The 26,177-nt window shown below is 41.4% G+C and overlaps 1 protein-coding gene across 3 annotated transcripts; it reads right to left on the bottom strand.

Moving 5' to 3' along the window:
* Nucleotides 1–2,266: 2,266 nt before the first annotated feature.
* LOC306852853 (uncharacterized protein) lies at nucleotides 2,267–9,652 on the bottom strand. 3 transcript variants are annotated; one of them, XM_079389965.1, is made up of 4 exons: nucleotides 9,595–9,652; nucleotides 8,226–8,422; nucleotides 7,731–7,954; nucleotides 2,267–4,050 (listed from the first exon to the last, which is right to left on the bottom strand). In XM_079389965.1, exons 3-4 carry the CDS (start codon nucleotides 7,786–7,788, stop codon nucleotides 3,179–3,181), a joined length of 930 nt encoding a protein of 309 aa, XP_079246091.1. In that variant the 5' UTR covers nucleotides 7,789–7,954; nucleotides 8,226–8,422; nucleotides 9,595–9,652; the 3' UTR covers nucleotides 2,267–3,178. The 3 variants fall into 3 exon arrangements, with proteins under 3 accessions (XP_079246091.1, XP_079246090.1, XP_079246092.1); XM_079389964.1 differs by having other exon boundaries at nucleotides 8,226–8,493; nucleotides 9,595–9,630; XM_079389966.1 differs by lacking the exon at nucleotides 8,226–8,422 and having other exon boundaries at nucleotides 9,595–9,630.
* Between the last annotated feature and the right edge of the window lie 16,525 nt (nucleotides 9,653–26,177).

Below are 26,177 nucleotides of genomic sequence, written 5' to 3'. Positions count from 1 at the left end.
CACGCTAACCGAGCAAGCTACAGAAACAATAACGATATGAACATTCTCCAATCAGAAACCGTGGGTGGACAGAACAATCCGTTCCGCGGTTAACACACGCACTGCCGCTTACAATGAGGCTCTTCTGTCTGGGAATACGAGCGAGTACAAAGCATCGTGCTATGCTCTCCGACGCGCAGTAAGAGCCGCTAAACACAGATACAGAGAGAGAATTGAGTCTCATTTCCAGCTCAACGACTCTCGACGGATGTGGCAGGGACTGAGGACCATCTGTGACTTCGGAAACAAATCCTCCGCGGAGGTGAGAGCAGATCCGTTGCTGGCCGACGAGTTAAACATCTTCTACAGCCGCTTCGATGGCAACGGCGGCGGCGCGTCTGGAAGCAGCAGGCAGAGCAGCGATGATCCTGTAATCACCGTGTCGGAGGATGAGGTTCGGAGGGCGCTAAAGAGAGTGAACGTCAGGAAAGCAGCCGGTCCTGATGGGATAACCGGCCGTGTTCTGAGGTCCTGCGCCGATCAGCTGGCTGGTTTGTTCACTTCCATTTTTAATGAGTCCCTTGCTACCTCCGTGGTTCCCACCTCATTCAAAAAATCCATCATTATCCCTGTGCCAAAGAACAATAAACCCTCTTGCCTGAATGACTATCGCCCAGTTGCCCTCACATCTATAGTCATGAAGGTTTTTGAGAGACTTGTAAAGAGCCACATCTGCTCCTCCATCCCTGATACTTTGGACCCTCTTCAGTTTGCCTATCGCCCAAATAGATCCACGGACGATGCCATTTCTCACGTTCTCCACTCTTCCCTCACACACTTGGACAGCAACAATGGGAATTATGTAAGGCTGCTATTCATTGACTATAGCTCAGCTTTCAACACTATAGTCCCCATCAAGCTGGCATCTAAACTCACTGACCTCGGCCTAAACTCCTCACTCTGTGACTGGATTCAAGACTTCCTCACCGGCAGACCTCAAGTGGTGAAAGTTGGCCAGTTCACCTCAAACTCCATCACTCTGAACATAGGAGCCCCACAGGGCTGTGTCCTGAGTCCCCTGCTCTACTCTCTCTACACGCATGACTGCGTGTCCTCTCACAGCTCCACATCCATTGTTAAATTCGCTGATGATACTGTGGTTCTGGGCCTCATCTCCAACAACGATGAGACCGCAAACTTGGATGAGGTAGAGAGACTCACATCATGGTGCCAGGACAACTGTCTCTCACTGAATGTGGGGAAAACTAAAGAACTGATCATGGACTTTAGGAAGAGACAGCAGCAGCCCTACACTCCTCTTATGATCAGTGGGACCCCTGTGGAGAGGGTGAGTAGCTTCAAGTACCTCGGCGTAAACATCTCCGAGAACCTGACTTGGACTACACACATCCAATCACAGGTTAAGAAAGCCAGGCAAAGACTGTACCATCTGCGACAGCTGAGGAAATTCAGGGTCTCACCAGCAATCCTGAAAACTTTCTATTCAGGGACCATAGAAAGTGTATTGACTCAGTGCATCTCAGTGTGGTATGGAAACAGCTCCAATCAGGACTGCAAAGCACTACAGAGAGTTGTGCGCTTAGCTGAGCGCATCTCAGGGTCTGCTCTCCCCTCTCTGCAGGACATCTACCTCAAACGCTGCAAAAGTAGAGCTGTTAAAATCTTCAAGGACTCTAATCACCCTGGTAACTGTCTATTCACTTTGCTTCCATCTGGTAAGCGCTTCCGTAGCCTGATGGCAAAAACTGAGAGACTTAGGAGGAGCTTCTTCCCCCAGGCCATCAGGCTCCTAAACTCTAACTCTGTCATAATATCACTTGACTCCATGTAATATCACCATATCAACAAGTTATTCATAATTTTTTCTCCATGTAAATATCATATATCAATAAGCTATTCATAATTTTTCTCTACCTCATATTGCTGCTATTCAAATACCCTGTACAACTTTTTGCACATTCCTCTCATTACTATTTGTCAACAACATACTGACCTGCACCTTTATATTTATATTTTTTATCCTATCTTATCTTATTTTATCTTATCTTTTATTTTATGTTTGTACTTCTTAATATTTGTATACTTTATAATTGCACTGTCCTTGGAGTGGACCTGACCTACATTTCACTGCTGGTTATACTCTGTATAATTGTGTATGTGACAAATAAAACTCTTGAATCTTGAATCTTGAGCTGAGGAAAGGTGCACTCAAGAACCATAAGAGCCATTGACACCACCTACTAATGTTAAAACACTGAGACAGGTTAATCAGAGAAGTATTTAATTACTAAAATCAATTGTATATCTTCAAACCATCACACTGAGATTACTCAGTGAATTTAGATATCACACCCATCCATTCGGTGTAATGTTCTGCTACTTCTGAAGCTGGAGCCATCTAGCCCTATATGATGGTGGAGACTAAAAATAAGACAAATTACTGGTCATAGAACAAGCAGCAATACAACTGTTTAACTATTCAGAATCATTACTTCTATAGCTCAGGGTCTGTATTATGATTTTAAAGACCTCATGTTTCTTCAACAAGAGCTCCTATATTGCTATTCATTATTTACAATATCTTATTTCTTAAATGCATTAAGCAGTTGAAACTTTTAACTACCAAATGCCCTCTTAATGCATTAAATCTGAAATGTAGAATTTTTAAACATGTCCTTTAACATCTCTGTATCTAGGATTTGACTGAAACACTGTGCTTTACTATAAACAGCTTGTATTAATAACAAAAGGTAACATTCAAACATTAAAAAAAAGTAACATTTTGGGGTCTCTGAAAGGTTTTAATGGTGTTACTATTCTTACAATCATGCTTATTAAATATATTGAACATATGAACAAAATAGCACATAATATGTAACCCATAAGAAAGCACAATGATATAATTTATATCATGAAGCAAAATGATATACAATAACAAAACTTTTGGATATTGTTCTTTGGGGAGGAACTCCATCTTTGAGTTGATCTGAATATGAGTTGAATCTGCTGGTTTTGAAGATGAACTTTATTCACTGTGAAAACTTTAGATAATGTCTCTTTGTCACGTCACATGTAATGACAGATTTATCCAGATGATATTCTATTGCTTGATGCATTATTGTGTCACATTTGATGAGAAAGCAGCATCAGACCTGAAAGTGCTGGATCTGGAGATGATCTATTTACTGTGATTGTTTTTTGTATGTCTGTGTAGACCAGATGAGTTATTGAAACGCTTCCCACATGCAGTGCAGTGATACGGTTTCTCTCCAGTGTGGATCCTCTCATGTCTTTTCAGGGTTCCTGACTGACTGAATCTCTTGTCACAGTGTGAACACTTGTGAGGTTTTTCTCCAGAGTGAATCCTCTGGTGCTGTTTTAAATGGCTCGCTGTAGTAAAAGTCTTCTCACACTCAAAGCACATGTACTCTCTCACACCGTTATGAACTTTCTGATGCACTTTTAAATATTCTGGACCTGAAAAACTCTTTCCACACAAATTACATGAATGTGGCTTCTCCTTAGTATGAACTCTCAGGTGTTTCTTCAGGTATGAAGCACACAAAAATGTTGTGCCGCATTGATCACATGAGTACAGTTTCTCTGCAGTGTGGATGTTCATGTGTACCTTAAGGGCTGATGATTGTGAGAAACTCTTTCCGCACTGATAACATGAGTAAAGTTTCTCTCCAGTGTGGATGTTCATGTGTACCTTAAGGTGTGTTGATTGTGAGAAACTCTTTCCGCACTGATCACATGTGTACAGTTTCTCTCTAGTGTGGATGATCATGTGTTTCTTAAGGTTTGATGATTGTGTGAAACTCTTCCTGCACTGATCACAAGTGAACGGTTTCTCTCCAGAATGAACTCTCATATGACGCTCAAGAAGACATTTGTATTTCAAACTCTTTCCACACTGAGTGCAGGTGAAAGATTTCTTGGCCCTTTTTTCCTTTAAATCTTTCTGTTTGGGTTTTTCTCCACTTCTGACATGATTTTTCTCCTCAACTTCACTCAATTCTCCTTTCTTTTCATTATCTTCAATCAACTCTGAAACAAAAGTAAAAACAGTAATTTGTCAGTAACTCGTTAAAAAAACTAATCAGAAAAGTGAAAGGACATAAAAATTAACCCTGATATAAAAGCAGAAAGTAGACAATTGATTATTTTGATGCAGTTTTATAAATTATACGTCCCTGAATCTTTCCTTGAATGAGGAACATTGATCTTCAAATTATTATTTTTAAAACATTATAGGCACAAATCTGATGTATCTATAGGGAAAACTATTAAATATGTTTGATCAACATCATGAAGGATCTGAGGATCCTCAAGTATTAACTCTGTGTTGTCACGGGTGGGGAGAGACGAAGACTCAAATGCTGGCGAAAAGTGGGTCTTTTAATAAAAGAGAAGAAAAAAATGAACAAAAACCGCCCCGAAGGGGAAAAACAGGCAGACAGAGAACTGCAGTACCTGCAAACATACCCACACACACAACTCTAAACATCAAACATGAAATAACGAAACAGCACAGGACTGCAGACACCAGGAGAATAAATGGGGAGACAAATGAGGAGGACACAGGTGAAGTCACTGAAACAATAATGAGATAACAAGGAGGGCGGGTTCAGACAATAGACAGGAGAGCACATGGCACAAACAACAAACAATAATCCATGTGCTCAAACAAACACCCAGTGACATCTGGTGGCCAATCAGGGCACACCAGCAGGACGTGACACAACCCCCTCTCTAAGGAGCAGATTCCAGATGCTCCACAGTAAAACTGAAATCCAAAATGTCTGGGAGGGAGTTGGGCCAGAGGTGGATCAGGGGGAGGGATGGTGGGCCAGGGCCGTGGAGAAACCTCTGTGCCAGGGTGGTCCCGGCAGAGCAGGATGCCAAGGTGGGTCAGGCAGAGCAGGAGGATTGTGAGCAGACACTTCCGCTGCCTCGGAAGCGTTGTGAGCGTGCACCGCCGCCTCGGAAGCCTTGTGAGCGGGCACCGCAGCCTCGGAAGCCTTGTGAGCGGGCACCGCCACCTTGGGAGGAACGTGGACAGGCACCGCCGCCTCGGAAGCCTTGTGAGCGGGCACCGCCGCCTCACAAGCCTTGTGAGCGGGCACCGCCGCTTTGGGAACACAGCGAGCGGGCACCGCCGCCTCGGGTGGAAGGTGAGCGGCCACCGCCTCCCTCACCGACATCAGCAGAGGATCCTCCATGCTGCGTCTCAGCCCGGGACGCCCAAAGAATTAATCCGAGAATCTGGAAGCGGCCAGCACGATCCGAGGAGGTTCTGGAAGGACAGCCCAGACTGGGAGGGGGGGCACCCTCCCGCAGTTCCACCTCTTTCAAATGGATGACGTGGTCGACCACCTCCCAATAGGACCACGTATCTAGCTCCCCCAGCTCCTCCCATTTGACAGGCTCGTCCAGGCCCGCTAAAAACAGGCGGATGAGGGTGCTCTCTCCAATCCCTAGCCCCTGGCCTGCATAAAAGAGGTCTTCGGCATACCGTCCAAAAGGACGATTGTCTTGCGGGCAGGGATGCGGCCCACTGGCTGGGGTCTGGTTCCTCTGTCGTCCGGGAGCTGGGAATAAAAAGATTCCCATCGCCGCTGAGTCTTCAATTGGCTGTTTCGTTCTGTCACGGGTGAGGAGAGACGAAGACTCAAATGCTGGCGAAAAGTGGGTATTTTAATAAAAGAGAACAAAAAATGAACAAAAACCACCCCGAAGGGGAAAAACAGGCAGACAGAGAACTGCAGTACCTGCAAACATACCCACACACACAACTCTAAACATCAAACATGAAATAACGAAACAGGACTGCAGACACCAGGAGAATAAATGGGGAGACAAATGAGGAGGACACAGGTGAAGTCACTGAAACAATAATGAGATAACAAGGAGGGCGGGGTCAGACAATAGACAGGAGAGCACATGGCACAAACCACAAACAATAATCCATGTGCTCAAACAAACACACAGTGACATCTGGTGGCCAATCAGGGCACACCAGCAGGACGTGACACAACCCCCTCTCTAAGGAGCAGATTCCAGATGCTCCACAGTAAAACTGAAATCCAAAATGTCTGGGAGGGAGTTGGGCCAGAGGTGGATCAGGGGGAGGGATGGTGGGCCAGGGCCGTGGAAAAACCTCTGTGCCAGGGTGGTCCCGGCAGAGCAGGATGCCAAGGTGGGTCAGGCAGAGCAGGAGGATTGTGAGCAGACACTTCCGCTGCCTCGGAAGCGTTGTGAGCGTGCACCGCCGCCTCGGAAGCCTTGCGAGCGGGCACTGCCGCCTCGGAAGCCTTGTGAGCGGGCACCGCCGCCTCGGAAGCCTTGTGAGCGGGCACCGCCGCTTTGGGAACACAGCGAGCGGGCACCGCCGCCTCGGGTGGAAGGTGAGCGGCCACCGCCTCCCTCACCGACATCAGCAGAGGATCCTCCACGCTGCGTCTCAGCCCGGGACGCCCAAAGAATTAATCCGAGAATCTGGAAGCGGCCAGCACGATCCGAGGAGGTTCTGGAAGGACAGCCCAGACTGGGAGGGGGGGCACCCTCCCGCAGTTCCACCTCCTTCAAATGGATGACGTGGTCGACCACCTCCCAATAGGACCACGTATCTAGCTCCCCCAGCTCCTCCCATTTGACAGGCTCGTCCAGGCCCGCTAAAAACAGGCGGATGAGGGTGCTCTCTCCAATCCCTAGCTCCTGGCCTGCATAAAAGAGGTCTTCGGCATACCGTCCAAAAGGACGATTGTCTTGCGGGCAGGGATGCGGCCCACTGGCTGGGGTCTGGTTCCTCTGTCGTCCGGGAGCTGGGAATAAAAAGATTCCCATCGCCGCTGAGTCTTCAATTGGCTGTTTCGTTCTGTCACGGGTGAGGAGAGACGAAGACTCAAATGCTGGCAAAAAGTGGGTCTTTTAATAAAAGAGAACAAAAAATGAACAAAAACCACCTCGAAGGGGAAAAACAGGCAGACAGAGAACTGCAGTACCTGCAAACATACCCACACACAACTCTAAACATCAAACATGAAATAACGAAACAGCACAGGACTGCAGACACCAGGAGAATAAATGGGGAGACAAATGAGGAGGACACAGGTGAAGTCACTGAAACAATAATGAGATAACAAGGAGGGCGGGGTCAGACAATAGACAGGAGAGCACATGGCACAAACAACAAGCCATGTGCTCAAACAAACACACAGTGACATCTGGTGGCCAATCAGGGCACACCAGCAGGACGTGACGTCAAGAGAGCGACCATACATTTGTGTTCTGTTTTTATTAATTTATTATAATTTATCATTATCTCTTTGTCTCCTGCTTCTTCTCTTCTCTGGCTTTGCTCAGTCAACTTCTTGGTTGATAAAAGATTGTTAATACAGTTTTGATACCAGACAAGACTGATATTAATGGGTTTTGGGTATCAACTACCCTGCTGACTATTTGTTCAGATACCAGACAAAATAGATATTTTTTTCTGACAGGATCTGGCATCCGGGACTGGATCTTAATTATCTGGCGTGGAGACTCAATCTAACATACATTTAGTTGAAAAAACCCAGCTGAAGTGTCCCTTTATTATTTGATGCTTCAGCAAAATTATTTAACAGCTCTAGAGATTTTTCCTGTCAGAACAAACCAAAATCTAAACTGTGTGAAGTTTTCTAACTGTCAGCATTATTAATGAAGAATGAAGAATAAAGAGCAACCTGTTAGTTGTTGAGTATCTTCAGTGTGTTTGATTCTGCAGGGTTCTGGATCTCTCATCTTCTCTCTGTCCTCTTTAATAAACTCAGTCTTTGATCAGATTTCAGCTCTTCCTGATGCTCTGATGCGCGTCTTCACTCGTAAACTGATGGGAATATTCCAGCATTTATTGGTGAATTGCTGAATGTGTGATTGTTGTGGGAGGAGTTTTACCGAACATGAATTTCTGTGTGGAAGAAGAAGATTTGCAGAAATGAACAAGAAATCAAATGTTTTTCATTAAATTACATTGTGTTTGTTAATATACAGTTGAGGTCAAAAGTTTACATCCCCCTTTCAGAATCTGCAAAATGTTAATATTTAGTACTGACCTGAATAAGATATTTCACATAAAAGAGGTTTACATATAGTCCACAAGAGAAATTTATAGCTGAATATATAAAAATGACTCAGTTCAAAAGTGTACACCCCCTTGATTCTTAATACTGTGTTGTTACCTGATTGATCCACAGCTGTGTTTTTTGTTTCGTGATAGTTGTTCAGAGTCCCTTGTTTATCCTGAACAGTTAAACTGCCTGCTGTTCTTCAGAAAAATCCTCAAGGTCCCACAATTTCTTTTGGGTTTACAGCATTTTTTGTGCATTTGAATCCATTCCAACAATGACTGTATGATTTCTGTATGTATCTTTTCACACTGAGGACAGCAGAGATACTCATATGCAGCTATTACAGAAGGATCAAACACTGATGCTCCAGAAGGAAAAACTATGCATTAAGAGCCGGGGGTGAAAGTGACAAGAATTACTTACTACAGGTGAGAATAAAAAAAAAAAAAAAAAATGTAATTCAACAAAATATTTTCCCGTTCTGAAGTTTATAGTACATTCCTAGTGTCCAGAGTGAATGAATACAGGTATATTTCATATGTACCAAGTACACAACCACAATAATTTACCTCAATTACCTCCCTTTATACAGGTACAGTACTTAGCATATATATATATATATATATATATATATATATATATATATATATATATATATATATATATATATATATATACACACACACACACACACACACACACATATATATATGTATAAAATTCACCAAAATGCTATTTTCTTTTTCCACATTCCAAAGTGTTGGAATTAGTTTAATTAAGGTGGATTTATTTTCCTCATTTGTGAAACTATTTGTCCATGCCTGAGCCATATTCAACTCATCTGTTATGAACGGAGGAACACTAAATCACAGCGATTGTTTTTGTCGGTTGAACGAAGGGCATTTCTGGAGTATAACTCTCCTTTCTGTACTGACCACACGTTATTTAAACAAATCACTCCAGCACCATTCATACGAGAAGCTGACATTTAGGGTAGGGTGGCGGATAATGCCCCCTTTAAGGACTGTGCAATTTTTTTCTGTGAAACAAAAGTTAAATGTGTTTGTTGTAATATTTGGCCAAAATAAATAAAAAAACTATTTGAAAATCTGGAATCTGAGGGTGCAAAACAAAATCAAAATATTGGGAAATTCGCCTTTAAATTTGTTCAAATTAAGTTCTTAGCAATGCTTATTACTAATCAAAAATTAAGTTTTGATATATTTATGGTAGGAAATTTACAAAATCTCTTAATGGAACATGATCTTTACCTCTTTATCTTTCTTTTGATCACTCTCGTCAACATAGTCCATAGTTACAATAAACATTTATCTTGTGGTTATTTTGGGAAAAACAGTAAGGGAGTGTTTTCCCACACTCTACCCTACCTCAAATTCCTGCTGCCCTCAAACTGAATTATGCAAAATAATCCATGCACGACACCAAAAAGCAAATAATAGAGAAGAAAAAGAGGACTCACCCTCACCATACAACCCTCTTCTTCTTCTTCTTCCTTGATGTTTAACAGCGGTTTCAATGGTGCATTACCGCCACCTACTGTACTGGAGTGTGAACCGGATCTAGACTGAGACAAACTAACACTAGAAAGGAGACTTCTTCTTTTTCTTGTATTTATAATGGTGGGTGGCACCTAACGTTTAAGGTGCATATCTGCTCCCTACTGTGCTGGAGTGTGGACCAGAAATGTATAGTTAAGAAGAACAAATTAAATAAAATAAAATAAATAAAAAAACCCTAGCAGTTAAATTCTTTTAATTTAACCAGTTTCTTTCAAAAAAGTAAACAAAGCTTTATATATCTGATCTCCAACTTTGAATAGGTTTTTAAGATTTAATGTGCTCTCTCCATATTTCTTTAATTCATCTCTTAATTTTATCCTTTGATTTTCATACTTGACACATTGGCTAATCACATGTTCCGCTGATTCTTCCTCTATTCCACACTCACACATACCTGATGGATGTTTTTTCAATAAATGCATTGTTTTATTCAACCCAGTATGCCCTAATCTCAGCCTCCAAATAATTATATGTTCTCTTGTATGTCTGCCTATTGATTTCATTCTCCCACCACTTGTTTAATATTGTATAAATGCCGTCCCTTCTTCCCTTCATCCCATTGTTTCTGCCAGTCCTTCATAATATTATTCCTTATTTTTGCTTTACTTTCAGCTTTACTAAATGCTACTTCCATAATTCTATCATGTTTCAGAGCTTGCGTCTGCAGCTTCATTCCCCTCAATCCCCCTATGAGCTGAAATCCACATAACTCTGATTTCTGTTTTTATTTGCTGAAGTCTGAACATAATTTCATACATTTCATATACAATATCAAGTCTGTTATTAGTTGATAAAGACTGTAGAGACATCAATGAAGATAAACTATCTGAACATTGCCAATTTTATTTTGTTCTACCCACTGTGATGCCATTAAAATAGCTAACAACTCAACCGTAAACACTGTTAAATGATCAGAAGTTCTTTCTTTAATACTTATCTTCAGCTCTGGAATAGTGAATGCAAACCCAGTAAGACCACTCTTAGGATCCTTTGATCCATCGGTGAATACTGCTATAAAAGATTTACATATAGAACTTAGTCTGTCATCTACTATCTCTGCCCAGTTGCCCTTCCCTTTATGTCTTTTTATTTCCTCTTGTAAATGTAGATCAACAGTTAGTGGTGGAAACAGCAAAGGAGGGGTGATTGGATAAGGGGCCGTAGGACTGAACTTTCTCTCCTGTAACTCCATTTCAATTGCTATTTTACCAGCTGCACAAGCAAAACATTCTACCTTTCCCTTTGTACTTTCCCAACATGGGTTTAGATACTTTACTGTAGGGTGCCTTCTTTCATTATGCCCTTTTAGGTTTGCCCAATAATTCATCATCAACTGTTTGAATCATAAATTTAGAGGTAACTCACCCATCTCCACTTGAACTGCACAAGCTGGAGAGGTCCTTATAGCCATGAATAGACAAGTAGATACACAGGGAAGGGAGACTGTACAAGTGGGGTCAAAGAAATTTAAAAAGATGATGAGTAATTCTGATGAAAGAAAGGGTAATATGGAGGGGGAGGATGATGAATTCAAGGTAATACTTAGATTTAGTGAAGAAAAAGCAGTACATGACAGGAATCCAGTGAAGTTGACTTCAATATTGAAAAATCAGATTGGAGATGTCAAGATGGCTAAAGTTTTGAGAGATGGGAATTTACTAATGATGTGTATAAATGAAGAACAAAGAGAAAGGGTTTGTAGAATGAAAGAGATAGGAAGACATAAAGTGATAAGTGTGAGTCGTGTGGAGAAGAGATACATGCGGAATAGAGGGGTGATTTGGGGGATACCTGTTGATGTTAATGTGGATGAAATAAAAGCAAACTTGAAAGGAGGAAAATTGAAAAATGTAAGCAGATTACAAAATTTTTAAAATGGGAGAAGACAACACAGTGAAAGTGTGCTGCTGGAATTTGAAGACGAAATGCTTCCAAACAAAGTAACACTAGGATACATGTCATATAATGTGAGAGAGTATGTCCCTAAACCTTTGAGATGTTTTAACTGCCAGAGGTTTGGGCATACAGCTATGAATTGTAAAGAGAAAAGAAGGTGCGCTAGATGTGGTGAGGATCATGCGTATGAGAAATGTAGGAGAGAAGTACAACTGAAATGCTGTAACTGCGGAGGGAATCACAGTATGGCGTATGGAGGATGTGAAGTGATGAAGAGGCAGGTAGAGATTCAGCAGATTAGAGTACAAAATAAGATCTCATATGCAGAGGCTGTTAAGATGGTGAACTGCAGGGATGAGAGAATGTTAGGAAGACAAATGGAAAACTGAACAATAATCATCAGGAACAGACAAAAGATGGTAAAGTACTGATTGATTTAAAGAAATTAATTATTTTCATCACAGGAGTCATCAATGCTACAACGGAAGCAAAATCAAAAACGGAAAGGATACAAATAATAGTAAAGGCAGCTGTGAATCACCTAAACCTTGCTGAATTGTCCTGGGAGGAGGTGAGGAATGAATTAAGTGCTCAGGCTAGTCAGGAGGTTTCAAGTGTTGGATGACATAATGGTTCTTATACTACAAAGGAATGCAAGAAGTTTAGTGGCAAACGGGCAGGAATTTAAACATTTTATCAATTCATTACCAATAGCACCTGATGTATTATGTATACAAGAAACATGGTTGACACTGAATTTAGATTTTAGAGTAAATAATTATATTAGTGTAAGAGGTGATAGGGAAAATGGTATAGGAGGTGGATGTGCTACGTTTATCAAAAGGAATATTCCTTATCAAGTTATTGCAAAAGGAAAGGAAGAAGAGTATATCATAATAAAAATATGGACTAACCAAGGGCAGCTTTCTGTTATAAATTATTATAATCCTTGTAGAAAATTAGTTTTTGATAAATTATGTCAGATCGTAGGTGTTACAGATCTGCCAGGCTCTGCCACCACATTACCACAGCAATCACTCTCACCTGTATTGATTACACTCACCTGTTCCTCGTCACGCTCCTCGTTACTGCTCACCATAAAACCACACACCGCCTGACACTCGACGTCCGGTCTCGTTTAACAAAGGAGGACTACTTCGACTACGCCAAGCTTTTGTGTGTATAGCTACGAAGTTTACTTACCTGCTACTTATCAAACTTGCACTCTGTACCCTCAGGATCCAGTTCCTCGTCTGCTCCAGAGTTCCTGAGTCTCAGCTCCCAGTCGGCGGTGTGTGTGCTCTCTTCACTCCTCTCCGTGTGTGCGGCGTCACCTGCAAGAAAGCATTACGCAAGTTCATTCCGATTCACCCCTGCCAAGAATTCCATTGCTCATACTCACCCGCTATCCTGCTATCCATCGGGTTATCAATAAACATTACCTGCACTGTTCATCTGCCTCTGTCCTCATCTGTAACAGAAGACCGGACCTTTACCGAAGATGAGGTATGAGTTAGCCTCTATTAATGTGTGGCCCAGTGAGGAGGACGACCTTTCTGGAGGCTACACAAAAGTTATTTTCCAGAAAGGATGGGATGTGGAGGAATATGTGGTGGAGTTTCTGGAGACCAGCTACCAGGCCTTATGCAGTGACCTCACCTTAATGGAGGGTTTTAGAGTCGGACTGGATAAGGAGATTCAACTGCTGATGCCATCAGGTAACTCCGATTGGAGTTTGGCTCAATATTTGAATTTCGCCCTGTGGATCGCTGGGTCTTCATACTACTTGGGGAAAGAGGAGGATCCACAATCTCCAGATTACAGCCCACCTGAGTTCCCGCTGGTCCCGTCCAGCCCACCTGAGTTCCCGCTGGTCCCGTCCAGCCCACCTGAGTTCCCGCTGGTCCCGTCCAGCCCACCTGAGTCTCCACTGGTTCCGTCCCGCTCCGCGCTGCAAGAGCACCTCCGAGAATCCCATTCTCAGACCACGGCCAGGAGTGCCGATCCTGGATTCAGTTCCCAGACTGCGGCCAGGAGTGCCGATCCCGAACCCCGAGAATCCAGTTCCCAGACCATGGCCAAGAGTGCCGATCCCGAATCTAGTTCCCAGACCTCGGCCAGGAGTGCCGACCCCGAATTCCGAGAATCCAGTTCCCAGACTGGTTTTTTTCCTCAAACAGGGGGGTGGGGGGACTATAAATAGTTTCAGAAAAAATATTGCAGGAATCTCATTTTTCATGGTATCTTCTTCAAATTTAAAATATAAACTCACGAGACACGTGGCTTTCAATCCATTACTTTTCTGGATTGCTCCAGGACTTATTTCATGTATTTGTATATGAACTAAAAAAACATTCAGTGTGGAAAAATATTTATCAAGGCACGTCAGTGTCTATAACTTTTTATCTTTTTGAACATTATCAACTCTGGATGATAGATAGTAAAGCATAGAGTGTCTTCTTTCCAAATATACCTAATTTGTTTGTGTAGCACACTTTGTCACGAACTGTTACCAGTTTAATTTAGGTAGGTTATTTTCACCTGTGAGGCCCACAAATGGGGGCGAAGGTTAATAGGTTAATGTCTACAATTACCACAACCCTAAACCTACCCTTACAGTAGTGTATATACAGTAATTGAGTATTATATTTGCGGTTGTAGCTAGAAGGGATGCGGCTACCGGATATCAACAATAAATAATTTTTTCAACCTATTAGATTGTGTTTTATTAACGTCTACACCTACCCCAACCATAAACCTACCCCTTACAGTAATGCAGATGCATTAAATATTGTTGTTCAAATAGACATATATTAGATGTCTTTAAGATTTATGATTTAGAATGTATGTAAAACTGACATCTGACGTTTGTTTACAGCAGATGCTTGTCAGACGTTTGTAAACAGCAGATGCTTTCCAGATCAAGAGATAATTAACAGACATCTTGCAGAAGTGCGTGTGCTATTTGGGATGTCAGGACACCGGTGCCAAGTTTAAGAGCTGCGGATGATGCGGTTATTTTAACAATAAAAGTGTCACGTCCTGCTGGTGTGCCCTGATTAGCCACCAGATATCAATGTGCGTCTGTTTGAGCACATGGCTTGTTGTTTGTGGTTTGTGCCATGTGCTCTCCTGTCTATTGTCTGACACCGCCCTCCTTGTTATCTCATTATTGTTTCAGTGACTTCACCTGTGTCCTCCTCGTTTGTTTCCCCATTTATTCTCCTGGTGTCTGCAGTCCTGTGCTGTTTCGTCATTTCATGTTGGATGCGTAATGTCGTGTGTGGGTATGTGTATATGTACTGCAGTTCTCTGCCTGCCTGTTATTCTCCCTCGGGGTGGTTTTTGTTCAGTTTTTGTTTCATTTTATTATTAAAAGACCCACCATTTTCCTGCACTTGAGTCCTCGCCTCATCTCTCTTCCGGATCCATGACAAAACAAAACAGCCAAATGAGGACTCAGCGGAGAATGGGCTCACACCATCCACCAGCCTCTAACGTCAGCAGCCCCCTCTACCAACGCATCCTCCAGTTTCAGGCCCTGAGGTCCCTCCGTCAGCAGGGTACTGACGTGAGGAAGTTTGCCCTGAGGTTCGGTGGTGCAGCAGAGGGTCTGGGATACAATGATGCAGCCCGCTCACGATCCTCCTGAAGGCTTCCGAGGCAGCGGCAGTGTCTGCTCACAATCCTCCTGCTCTGCCCTGATGTGCCCTGATTAGCCACCAGATTGTCTGACCCTGCCCTCCTTGTTATCTCATTATTGTTATGCTCAAAAGGGAGCGGCATGCTCAAGGTGACCCTCTAAGTTGAGGATAACAGTGCCAGAAACCAGAGGATCTAGAGCATTTGAAGTGGCTGGCCCTACCCTCTGGAACAACTTACCAGTTCACATTAGAATGGCTTCCACTTTATCTGAGTTCAAGTCATATCTTAAAACGCATCTTTTCTCTCTGGCTTTTAACACGTAGTATGTGTGCTTAAATGGTGTTAACTTGGTTTGGTTGTTGTATTGGGTCCCTAAATGGCCCAAAATGGTTTTAATTTGTTTATTATTTTCTCTTCATCATATATTATTATTTGTTGTGCAGCACTTTGGTCGGCTTTGTCTCGTGCTTAAATGTGCTCTAGAAATAAAACTGAACTTGAACTTGAAATTGAACTCTCAGTATGAGAGGGAACTCAGACGCTCAGAAGGGAGCTGCATGCTCAAAGGTGACCCTCAAAGTTGAGGGGAGCAATGCCAGCTCGACCAACCAGGAGAGCTCGGCCTCATAGCCCACACAAGGATCTGGTGCGCCAGCCTGCACAGGGGGCACAAACCGCAGACCTCCTTGGTGGTTGATATAAGAGACCACCGATGTGTTGTCGTGCAAACTAACACAGGGCAACCTCTTAGGTCTGGGAGAAAGCATTTCAGAGCCTGAAACACGGCCAGCATCTTGAGCCTAAGCACGTGCCAAGCGAGATGATGACCCCTCCACAGACCATGGGCAGGGTGGCCACTCATGACCGCTCCCCAACTGGTGAAGGATGCGTCTGTCGCTAGCGTACATGGCGACACGGCGCTCCTAGCACTGGGCCCTGGGACAAGAGCCAAGGTTGTCTCCACATGTCTAAGGCACGTAGGCATCGTCGCATGACCTTGATCATGCGAAGCGGGTTTCCCCTCGGGGAGAACTCCTTGGTCTTGAGCCACCACTGTAGGGGTCTCATGTACAGCAGGCCAATAGGTAACACGTTGGACGCAGCTGCCACCAGACCCAGCAGTATCTGAAACTGCTTGACAGTGAGTGACTGGCCTTCTTTCACCCTCCTGACTTTTGTGAGGATTGACTCGATCCGAGCAGGAGACATACGTGCCTGCACCGTGGTCGAATCCCCACCACCCCCTGATAAGTGGTTCTCTGTAATGGAGAAAGCACACTTTTCTTGGGGTTCAGTCTTAACCCCAACACTTTTAAGTCAGCGAGAACAACATCTCAATGTTGAGCCGCCCTCCGCTCTGATTGAGCGAGAATCAACCAATAGTCGATGTAATTGAGTTTGCGGACGCCCCGTAGCCGCAGCGGAGCTAACGCGGCGCCCACACCCTCGTAAAAGTGCGGGGTGAGAGTGCCAGGCCCTCCTTGGAACTATGAAGTACCGGCTGTAGAACCCGGACTCTCTTCGTAAGGAGGACCCACCTCGATGGCTTCCTTCCTTAACCTATTAACCTTCGTCCACCATTTTGGGCCTCACAGGTGAAAATAACCTACCTAAATTAAAACGGTAACACTTCCTGACAAAGTGTGCTACACAAACAAATTAGGTATCTTTGGAAAGAAGACACTCTAGGCTTTACTGAGTTGATAATGCTCAAAAAGATAAAAAGTTATAGACACTGACGTGCCTTGAAAAATGTTTTTCCACACTGAATGTTTTTTTTTATTTCATATACAAATACATGAAATAAGTCCTGGAGCAATCCAGAAAAGTAATGGATTGAAAGCCCCGTATCTCATGAGTTTATACTTCAAATTTGAAGACAATACCATGAAAAATTAGATTCCTGCAATATTTTTTCTGAAACTATTTATAGTCCTTTCAATTATTTATAGTATATAATAGTTTTTCAATTATTAAATAATAGACAGAATTTTAGACATCATATAAGTGATTTATTTGAGCACTAAAAAATACAAAAATAATTATTTGAGTAATAAAAAATAAAAAATAAAAAATAAATAAATTGCTTTGTATATAGTGTGTATACTGAAGTATATATTTTGATTGCCAGACATGAAGTGATATTGGCAGACATGGTCATGCAGTCAGTAATCACATGCTGATGTGCTTCCATTCAGATGATAATCATGCAGATACGGCCACATTCCCCACACACACATATAAAAAATGTTGAAGAAAAAAAAAAAAAAATCTTTATGGAAAAAGCAGATCGCTAAGTTACGCCCCGCTCAGATGACAACTGCGTCACAGCGTGCGTCACGCGTTGTCTGGAGAGAGCGCCAAATTCAAATAAACTATATTCCGCTTATCTGAGACTTGTAAAACTGTATGCTACAACACCGTGTTGTTTTTTTTACCACCAAGACGCTGTTTTTGAGCGTAATTTATTCCATAACGGACGCGAACAATAACTCTCCAGAAGAAATGAAATGTAAACAAAGGAATATGCATCCTTATTACAACGTTATTGTTTCGCTGGACTAAAAGTGCTCACTGGGATGTGAGAATGATATATAGTGTGTCAAGATTAACTTTGTCCCGTTTCATTTATTTTATTAGAAAACAATAACACATGCAAACAAAGAGCGTTCAGAGCGACGTCGCTCTGGAGAGGGTTAACAGGTTAAGAGAGCATCTACCTCTTGTTCCATTACCAGAGCCTGCTCGGGGCCCACTAACATGGAATTCACCCCGTTGAATTGAGGCAGATGAGAATCGAACTGGATTCTGTTGCCTCTCTCTACAGTGTGCAGGACCCATCGAGACACATTTGGCAGTAGTTCCACGCTGCAAAATAGTCTACTAAGGGAACCAGTCTCTCGAGACTGGCCTCTGGTGTAACCAGAGCGGCTAGTTCGGTGCCCTGGAACGTCACACCGGCAGGGAACGGCCAAACTAGCTGCTCCAGAGACCCCCGAAGGGGTGCCGAGCATCTCAGCTCCGCTACGGTTCCGGGCGGAAGAGACGGAGATATGTGCTCGCTGGAGACCGCTGCACCCTGGAACACCATATGTGGCAGGGTTAGCAGATCGATCTCCTGAGGGCACTGGGGGAAGACGAGCACCGTACGCTGCGGTGAATCGTGCTCTACCCTAGCGGGGTTACCCTCATAAGCCCTGATCCCACTCACATCAGGGCTTCTTGGCCAAAGACCTCTTCACCTGCTTGGCTGGGAGGTCCTTGACCGCGTACCCCTCTTACCGCCCCGAACCGCTCCCGCGGGGGCGAGCTTGCCTATACGAGGAGCCAGCACGCGGCAGGGGCTGCTCTCGCCCAGCAGCCCCGTGAGCTAAAGAGCGGCGAGGGAAAAAACGCTGAAACGCCGCCGCCAGCCTCCCGAACCGAAAAGGCCAGAAGGCAAAGTGGGGCGTCCAGAAGGAAGACCCTGTGCGGTCTTTAAATCCGACAGGGTCAACCAAAGATGCCTCTTCGCCGCCACCAGGGCTAAACGCTCGACGGTCTCCCTGGCGGCGCGGAGAGACAAATCAGCGGTTTTGCAGAGTTTTTTTTTTCTTACAGATGTCCTCCGCACTAAATCCCTCGCCCTCATCCAACTCCTTGAGTAGGTCAGCCTGGCATGCGCGCAACACCACCATGGTGTGCAGACATACATACTCACGGAGATCTGGAGCGTTAGCTGAAAGAAAAAAAGCTGACGCCAGTTTCACCGCATGTGCTTTCATGCCAGCTGGTCATTACGTCACTTCGCCTGTGACGTCCCACCATCCATTGGACAGATTTCATTTGTATTCAGAGCCGGTCACGCTGAAGGTGTTCCCCAAAGCGTCTCCAGAGGCAGCTCGAGTTCCTGAAGAGGAACCAAACTGGTGCTCTTCTGTTTCTTTTGGTGTAAGTTTTCACTTAACCTCTTTTCTGAAACGGGCCCCTGGTCTTAAAATTTGGAAAATAAAACCTCATTGTTTATTTAAGAAAAATAAAGCCAAAATGGAAAAGCCATGGGTGACAAAATTAGGACACCCTTACTGTTAACATAAGAATTAAGAGGGTTAGTAGCAGTCAGACACTGCTAATCGAATGCCTTTGATTAACTCGTCATCAGCAAGTTTGAGCACCTCTTTCAAAGCAGATGTTTTGGCATTTTGCTGGTCTGGAGCCTTCAGATGTGTGTTAACACAATGCCAAGGAGGTGAGACATCAGCAATCATCTTAAAGAAGCAATTGTTGCTGCCATCAATCTTGGAAGAGTAATTTCCAAACAGTGAGGAAGATTCACAAGTGGAAGACATTCAAAACAGACACCAGTCCTAACAGGAGTGGACATTCCAGCAAATTCACCCCAAGATCAGACTGTGTAATGCTCAGAGAAATGGCCGACAATCCAAGAACTTCACCGCAGGCTCCACAGCACTGAACTTTTTTCCGAGGGTTGGGGGGGGGGGGGGGGGGGGGGGGGGGCATACAGAGGGTTATTTGGTAAACAAACAAAAAACATTTGAAATGATTTTCCTTGAAACTACATGATAAATCAACTAATAAAACAAAATGGTACAAATGAAGTGCTGCACACGCAAAGAACGCAATGACTGTGGCAACTTTAACATTTGAAAGGATACTATGGCAAAGTTACTGCTGTCCTTATTCAAACTGAACATGAATATATGATTGACCTGAAGAAAGAAAGCTGTATCATACTATTGGAAAATTACGAGCTGAAAAACAGGCTTTAAAATGACTATATTTATATATAAACTCATGCGAGGCAATAATAATTGGCTCAAATAAATTATCAAAACGAGGTAATTAAATGGTTTCACTGTTAAAACACATGTAATATGCCTACATTAAAAAATAAAAATACCTGCAGAGGGCGCCAATGGCCTGGCGATGTTTGGCCACATGCAAAGTCAGAAACCTTTATTTTGAAATTGCGATGTACAATCAATCGCATACTTAGAAATATAAATAAAGTTTATAAATGATTTAAGGCACAGGTTTATAAATGATTTAAGTTACAAATCTAGTGAGATAATGCATCAGTTGGCTCTGATGTCTCTTTAGTGGTTAAACATGAGGTAAAATTTGTTTTGGGTAAATCTAACAGGCAATCTTTGGGCTCATGAATCTATTATTTCTTCCAGGTCATATCGTTTTGGCTGAGCACAAAGTTATGTTTCATAAATTATTTATTTATTCATTCATTTATTAATCGTAATACAGCGCTGACTTTGTTAACGTTACATACATTTGACAGTTGTTTGCTTTTGTCTTTATTTATGTACAAGTTTATTATACTTTATACTTTTATAATGGCTATTATTGTTCATTAAAACAGACATTTAACAAAAAAAGTTGTGCTTGTCATTTTATTATACATACAGTGAAGATAATCAGAGTATCATGTGCCCATATTACCAAAACCACATATTAATGTTTTATATTTTTAAAATTAAAACGAAAAGGGTTGTTTTATATTTTGAAGAAAACGAAAAGGCAGTGGTGTTTGATATCATTTCGTTTTATTTTAATGCGTGGATGCGTTGCATGTACTACATTTATGTGGCTAGTGTATTTTAAATGAAACAGAAAAGAGGCAACGCTGTTTGATATAATATTTTGTTTCACTATAATGAATGTGGGTCAAAGACGATAAGCATAAAAAATAAATAAAAGTGCAATACAGCTTTAAGTTTTGTTTTTCCCCCATACATTAGAATGTGTTCTGATTAAGTTTATATTTTTATGAACAAAAAATAATTATCATGCATTTTTTACCATGTTTGACAGAAGACACGCACTAAAATGTAATTTAGTGTAACAATATTTATATACCAAAAAATCTTGTTAGGCATATTTAAAACTTGAATCATTTGATGGCATACAGTATTATGTCATTTAGACTATTTAAGCATCACAGTGCAGCCCTCAAATATCAATTAACTTTATTTAATACTAATATTAATACTTTGCCAAGGAAGTGCAAATCATTTAAAATATATTATAATTTAATATGATCACATATTCTTATTTATATTTTAATAAGTACAGGTCAGAATAAGTATATTGTTTAATTTTTACATTAATGTATTTGTTACTCTGAATGACGATTTGCCAAAAAGAGAGATAACATTGCCATTGTTCCCATAACTGAAATAATTTTTGTATTAATCTGTGTCATTAAAATAGTTTTAATCATAATCCTGAGTAAAAGCTTCAGAGACATATGTTGAAATATAATGGGCATTTTCCTGATACTCCCTGTCATGCCTGCTTAGCTTGTCACTTTGTTTCTGACTTGAAAAATTCCTGCTTGCAGCCACATTTATTAATACTTTCTGTTTGCAAACGTAAATGACATTATCAGGATGAGTATTTGGGGTGGAGAATCCCCTCAGTGACCTCTCTTGAACTACTGACATACAGCAGTGAGGGGGTCTCTCTGGCCAGAAATATTGGCAAGCTATTATTCCAACAATTACAATCCTCAATACCTTCTCTGTCCTGGCTAAAGGCATGTTCACATCAAGCACGGTAAGGATAAAGATAAAGATAAAAAAATAAACTTCTGTATAAAAGAATAGCAGATTCCACAGCACAACTAACAATAACTGCACAGAGAAATTATATTGTTGGAATCTCTTTTATAGTGTTGGATTTTTTATTTTAGCTCATGAATGATAAAAGCATTGACAGCCAATTAGAATTCATTCAACTTTAAAGAGCTCGAGCATTTAAAGTGACAGACAACAAATCTGTAGCTCATGCTTAGAATTAGGGATGTAACAATTACCGTGTTTGACGATAAATCACGATAAAATCCCCCACGGTTAGTATTACCGTTTCATATTTTAATTATCATTAAAACTGTATTTGATTACCGGGATCTGAACAACTCCCGATAAATAAATACTGTCCAGCATAAAGCACAGTTTAAGTAACAGTCTCGCGTGCGCACAGCAGCGGAGTAACTTAGTTTAGTTTTTAGTGAAAACAGGGCGGAAAAGCTGGGAGGTTTTAAAAGAGTGCTAAGGAAATTATACTAATGAATATATGAATTAATCACCTCTGAGGGTTCTGACTGTCTTCAGAAATGATTCAATGGTATTTTTTTTTATCTTTGCTCCATGTAATACCTAAAAGTACTGTTCGTAATTGCAATACTGCTTAAGCTTTGTCCACGGTGTTTACGGTAAACAACTGTAATTCAGCTTTTCCATACAAAGCACCACTTGCTGTCAGAGAGTGCATTTACAGAGACTTATATTTACATTCAGCCTGTGTGCAGTTTCTGTCTGGCCAAAAACGGACCGAATTTGCATGGCTTGCTGTAAAGTTTGACCGGTTGATGGAAAAACAAGCTTATGTGGACTCGCATAAAAGAAAAATGGATAATTGTGACCCATACAATGTATTTATATTTATGTATATTATTTGTTATGATATAGTTGGCATACTCATCAGTAAAGTGTGTTCTGAGATCTGAGGTCTTGTATCACTGTATTATTTATATCACTGAGGCGCGTTACGCAATCCTGGAGTGTGACGGGGAACCCCAGTATTACAGCACAGTCACACAAGCCATGATACAAAGTTACAGAAACTAAGCAACCCAAATAAAGAATTAAAAATCATCAAAACTTCTACTTAGCGCTTGCTCCATTTCTGCAAATCAGTTTTTGTGAATGAATGGCCTTCATCAACAGCCGAGTGCGCCACCTGCTGGTGAGCGGCTGACATCAGCTGGAGATCATGCATCGGTGCTCTACTGCTATTCCTGCAGGTCCCGGATGTGCAACGCTGAATTTTCTGCTGAATTTTAACCACTGAATTTGTGGCAGCGAATTCGGAAAGTGAAATGAAATGACCGAAATTTGCCTGTCGAATATTATACATCGCATTTTTAAACAGATTAATTATTTTGGAAGTGAATTCTGTAAGGTGAATATGAATTATTGAATTTTTAATTATGAAAATGTGTGTGAAATATTTAGAATTGAAATATTCACAGCTTAAATAAACAACTATGTTAAATTTCAGGACTTAAAAATGCAAGCCCTGGAAATACAAGGCATTAAAATGCAAGCACTGTTAAATGTAATGCATCTTTTGTTCCGATTTGTGGAATTCAGAATGCTTTATGTTTCAAAAACTATTGGCATTATTCCGCTTCCATAGAGGACCACCCACCACAGTCTCGCTAAATCCTGTGGGAAACACTGTGGATTGATATTGAACATCTAATATTCAAATTGATCAAACTAAATATTCAATACTAATGTAAATATTGGTGTAAAAAAATGGTTTTTTGGAGCAAAATTGGTGATTAATTTGATAATTATGTTTGGGAAATACCATATGCACAAACAAAAGTGGTCTAATAATAAACCTAACATTACATTATTTAAAAGCATTACATTGAAGCCTTAAAAGATCTAAGAAATAAAGAAGCAAATAGAGAATATAATTTGAATCCTTTTTTTATGGAAATGTCTTGTAAGTTTCCCCTGTAGATTTGTTCCCTTCTTTCTTTTTATTTTTCTGTTTGTTCCTTTGATGCTATTATGAATGCAACTGATTGTAAACACTGTGATTTTCTCTATATATGTATGTTGTGTTACTGTTCTTGTTATATTATATGTAGCGGGCGGGGTTAGTGACTATACTGAGTGCGGCCGCTCGAGACGCTCTGCTTCACTCTGCAGCTCGTGAGGATCACTCGGTGTGCGCATGCGCGAGAGACAGAGTTTACGGTGCGGGTGAGTCCACGTTTTCTTCTCTTTCTTCTCTATTATTTGTTTTTTGATGTCGTGCATGGATTATTCTGCGTAATTAAGTTTGAGGGCAGCGGGAATGTGAGGTAAATATCATCTTCTCGTATGAATATCGCTGGAGTTATTTTAACACGTGTTTGTTCAGTGAAGAAAGAGTTTTACTCCAGAAATGCTCTTCGTTCAAACGTTAAAAACGATCATATTGTGTCTAATATTCCTCCTTGCTGCAAGAGCACTCCATCACGAGTACAATTCCTGCCAACGACCCGTAATATAACTGCATATTTAGCAAGAATTCAACTATAGCTATTCAACTTTACATTATAATTAACAGCTATCCAGTTTAACATTTATTAGACTTTAAAAATAAACTTAAAACAATCTTCACATAAACCCATTATAATAAATGTAATATGTATCTACTTGTGTCCCTCAGCAGAAATATACAGAAACCGAATAAAGTTATCAAACACTAAATTCTAAATTAAATACAGATGAATCCTTAAAACTATAAAAGTTACTGATTTCCTCTCTTTTGTTCTTGATGAACAGACATCACAGCAGCAGGTTATTAGGTTGTTTAGGCTGCTATTGTAGAAGATTTTTATTAGTCAAAAGATGAATTAATCAAGTATAAATAATGTGAATTTAGCCATTTATGTATCCAGTTATTCTTCCATTATAATCATATGCCTGTGTGCGTCGCCTGTATATGGAATGTGCAGACCCTCAAAATAGGTGACAGCTGTAAAAGTACAAAAGGGCTTCTTTCCTTACCATATAGGAGCCCCTTCTCTCTATTTATAAGGAAAACACAGCCTTAAAAGGTAAAGCCACCGGCGTGTCCAATACATATGCGTTGTACCTTTTTTGGCTGTGTTTTCCTTATACTTGATTCCTCCCTAGAGAGAAGGGGCTCCTGGACGTGTTATAGTAAGGAAAGAGGCCCCCTTTATATTTTTTCCAGATGTTTCCTATCTCGAGGGTCTGCACGTTCCATCCATGCAGGCCTCCGACACACACAGGCATATATATATATGTGATTATAATGGTAGAATAACTTGATACGTGGCTAAATTCACATTAATTATACTTGATTAATTCATCTTTTGACTAATAAAAATCTTCTACAGCTGCCGCTACTGAACACAACGCAGATCTGACACACACCGTATTTTCTCTCAACTCTAGCTTTTCTGACCCATTTCAGTCTCTTCTAATGAGCTGATGAGTTGAATCGAGTGTGTTAGATGAGGGGACAGTGCTAGGATGAAAACCATTTCAGAGAAAAGTTCTTAATGTAACTCATGCATGCACAGTTTTATGGCAGCTTTAATTGCCTTTTTGGTAAGTTCACGCCTTAACTGATCACGACATTGCATGCTCGTAGTTTCTTCCGCAATTTGATATGAAATGATACAGGCTATGCGTGCGCCGGCACCTTTGTGCGTTTATTGAAGAGTACGCGCTGCAAACACAGTACAGTTTCCGCGCTCGTTTGACTCACGCCTGACGCTGCAGTGAAGTTGACGCACGCGTCTGAAACGTCTCCTGTTTGATATGCTTGTAAAGACGTTCTGCGACTGAATAAATACACTTCTTATCAAGAAAACGAGACAGAATTAGCAGTTATGTGTGTGGTGGCCAACCCTAGGCCCTGCCCCTTGCGTTAACGGCGGTAAATAATTTGAACGCGTTAAATTGAAAATAATCGCCAATTTTATATGTTATATCATTAAGAAATCCCCAAGATTTTCCCTATCTAAATCAGAATACATTTTTCAGATATTATAATTAATGGGAAAATTGCACATATATTAGTGCTCCTTGTGCCGATTCATGAAACAATTTGTGGATTTTGTAATCTGGGACACTTATGGCTGAAATCTGGGACAACATTTTTTGGTTTAGAAATAGTTACATTTTTACAAAGCAAACGGCAAAAACACATCTGGTTAAATGTGCGTAACATGTTTGGTAGAGTTAATTTAGTAGGCCTACATTTTGTGTCTTTATCTGTTTGGTTAAACTAGTTGCCTAAATGTTACATCTGGAACACAAAGAAACCACAATATGTCAGAAACAACAAATATCTAGAGAAGTCAAAAATGTACACGTTGTGTTAATATAGA

The sequence above is a fragment of the Barbus barbus genome, assembly GCF_936440315.1.
Source record: "Barbus barbus genome assembly, chromosome: 3".
Lineage (NCBI taxonomy): Eukaryota > Metazoa > Chordata > Actinopteri > Cypriniformes > Cyprinidae > Barbus > Barbus barbus.
Note: the sequence above shows the minus strand (reverse complement) of the source record. Positions and strands in the feature narration are given on the sequence as shown.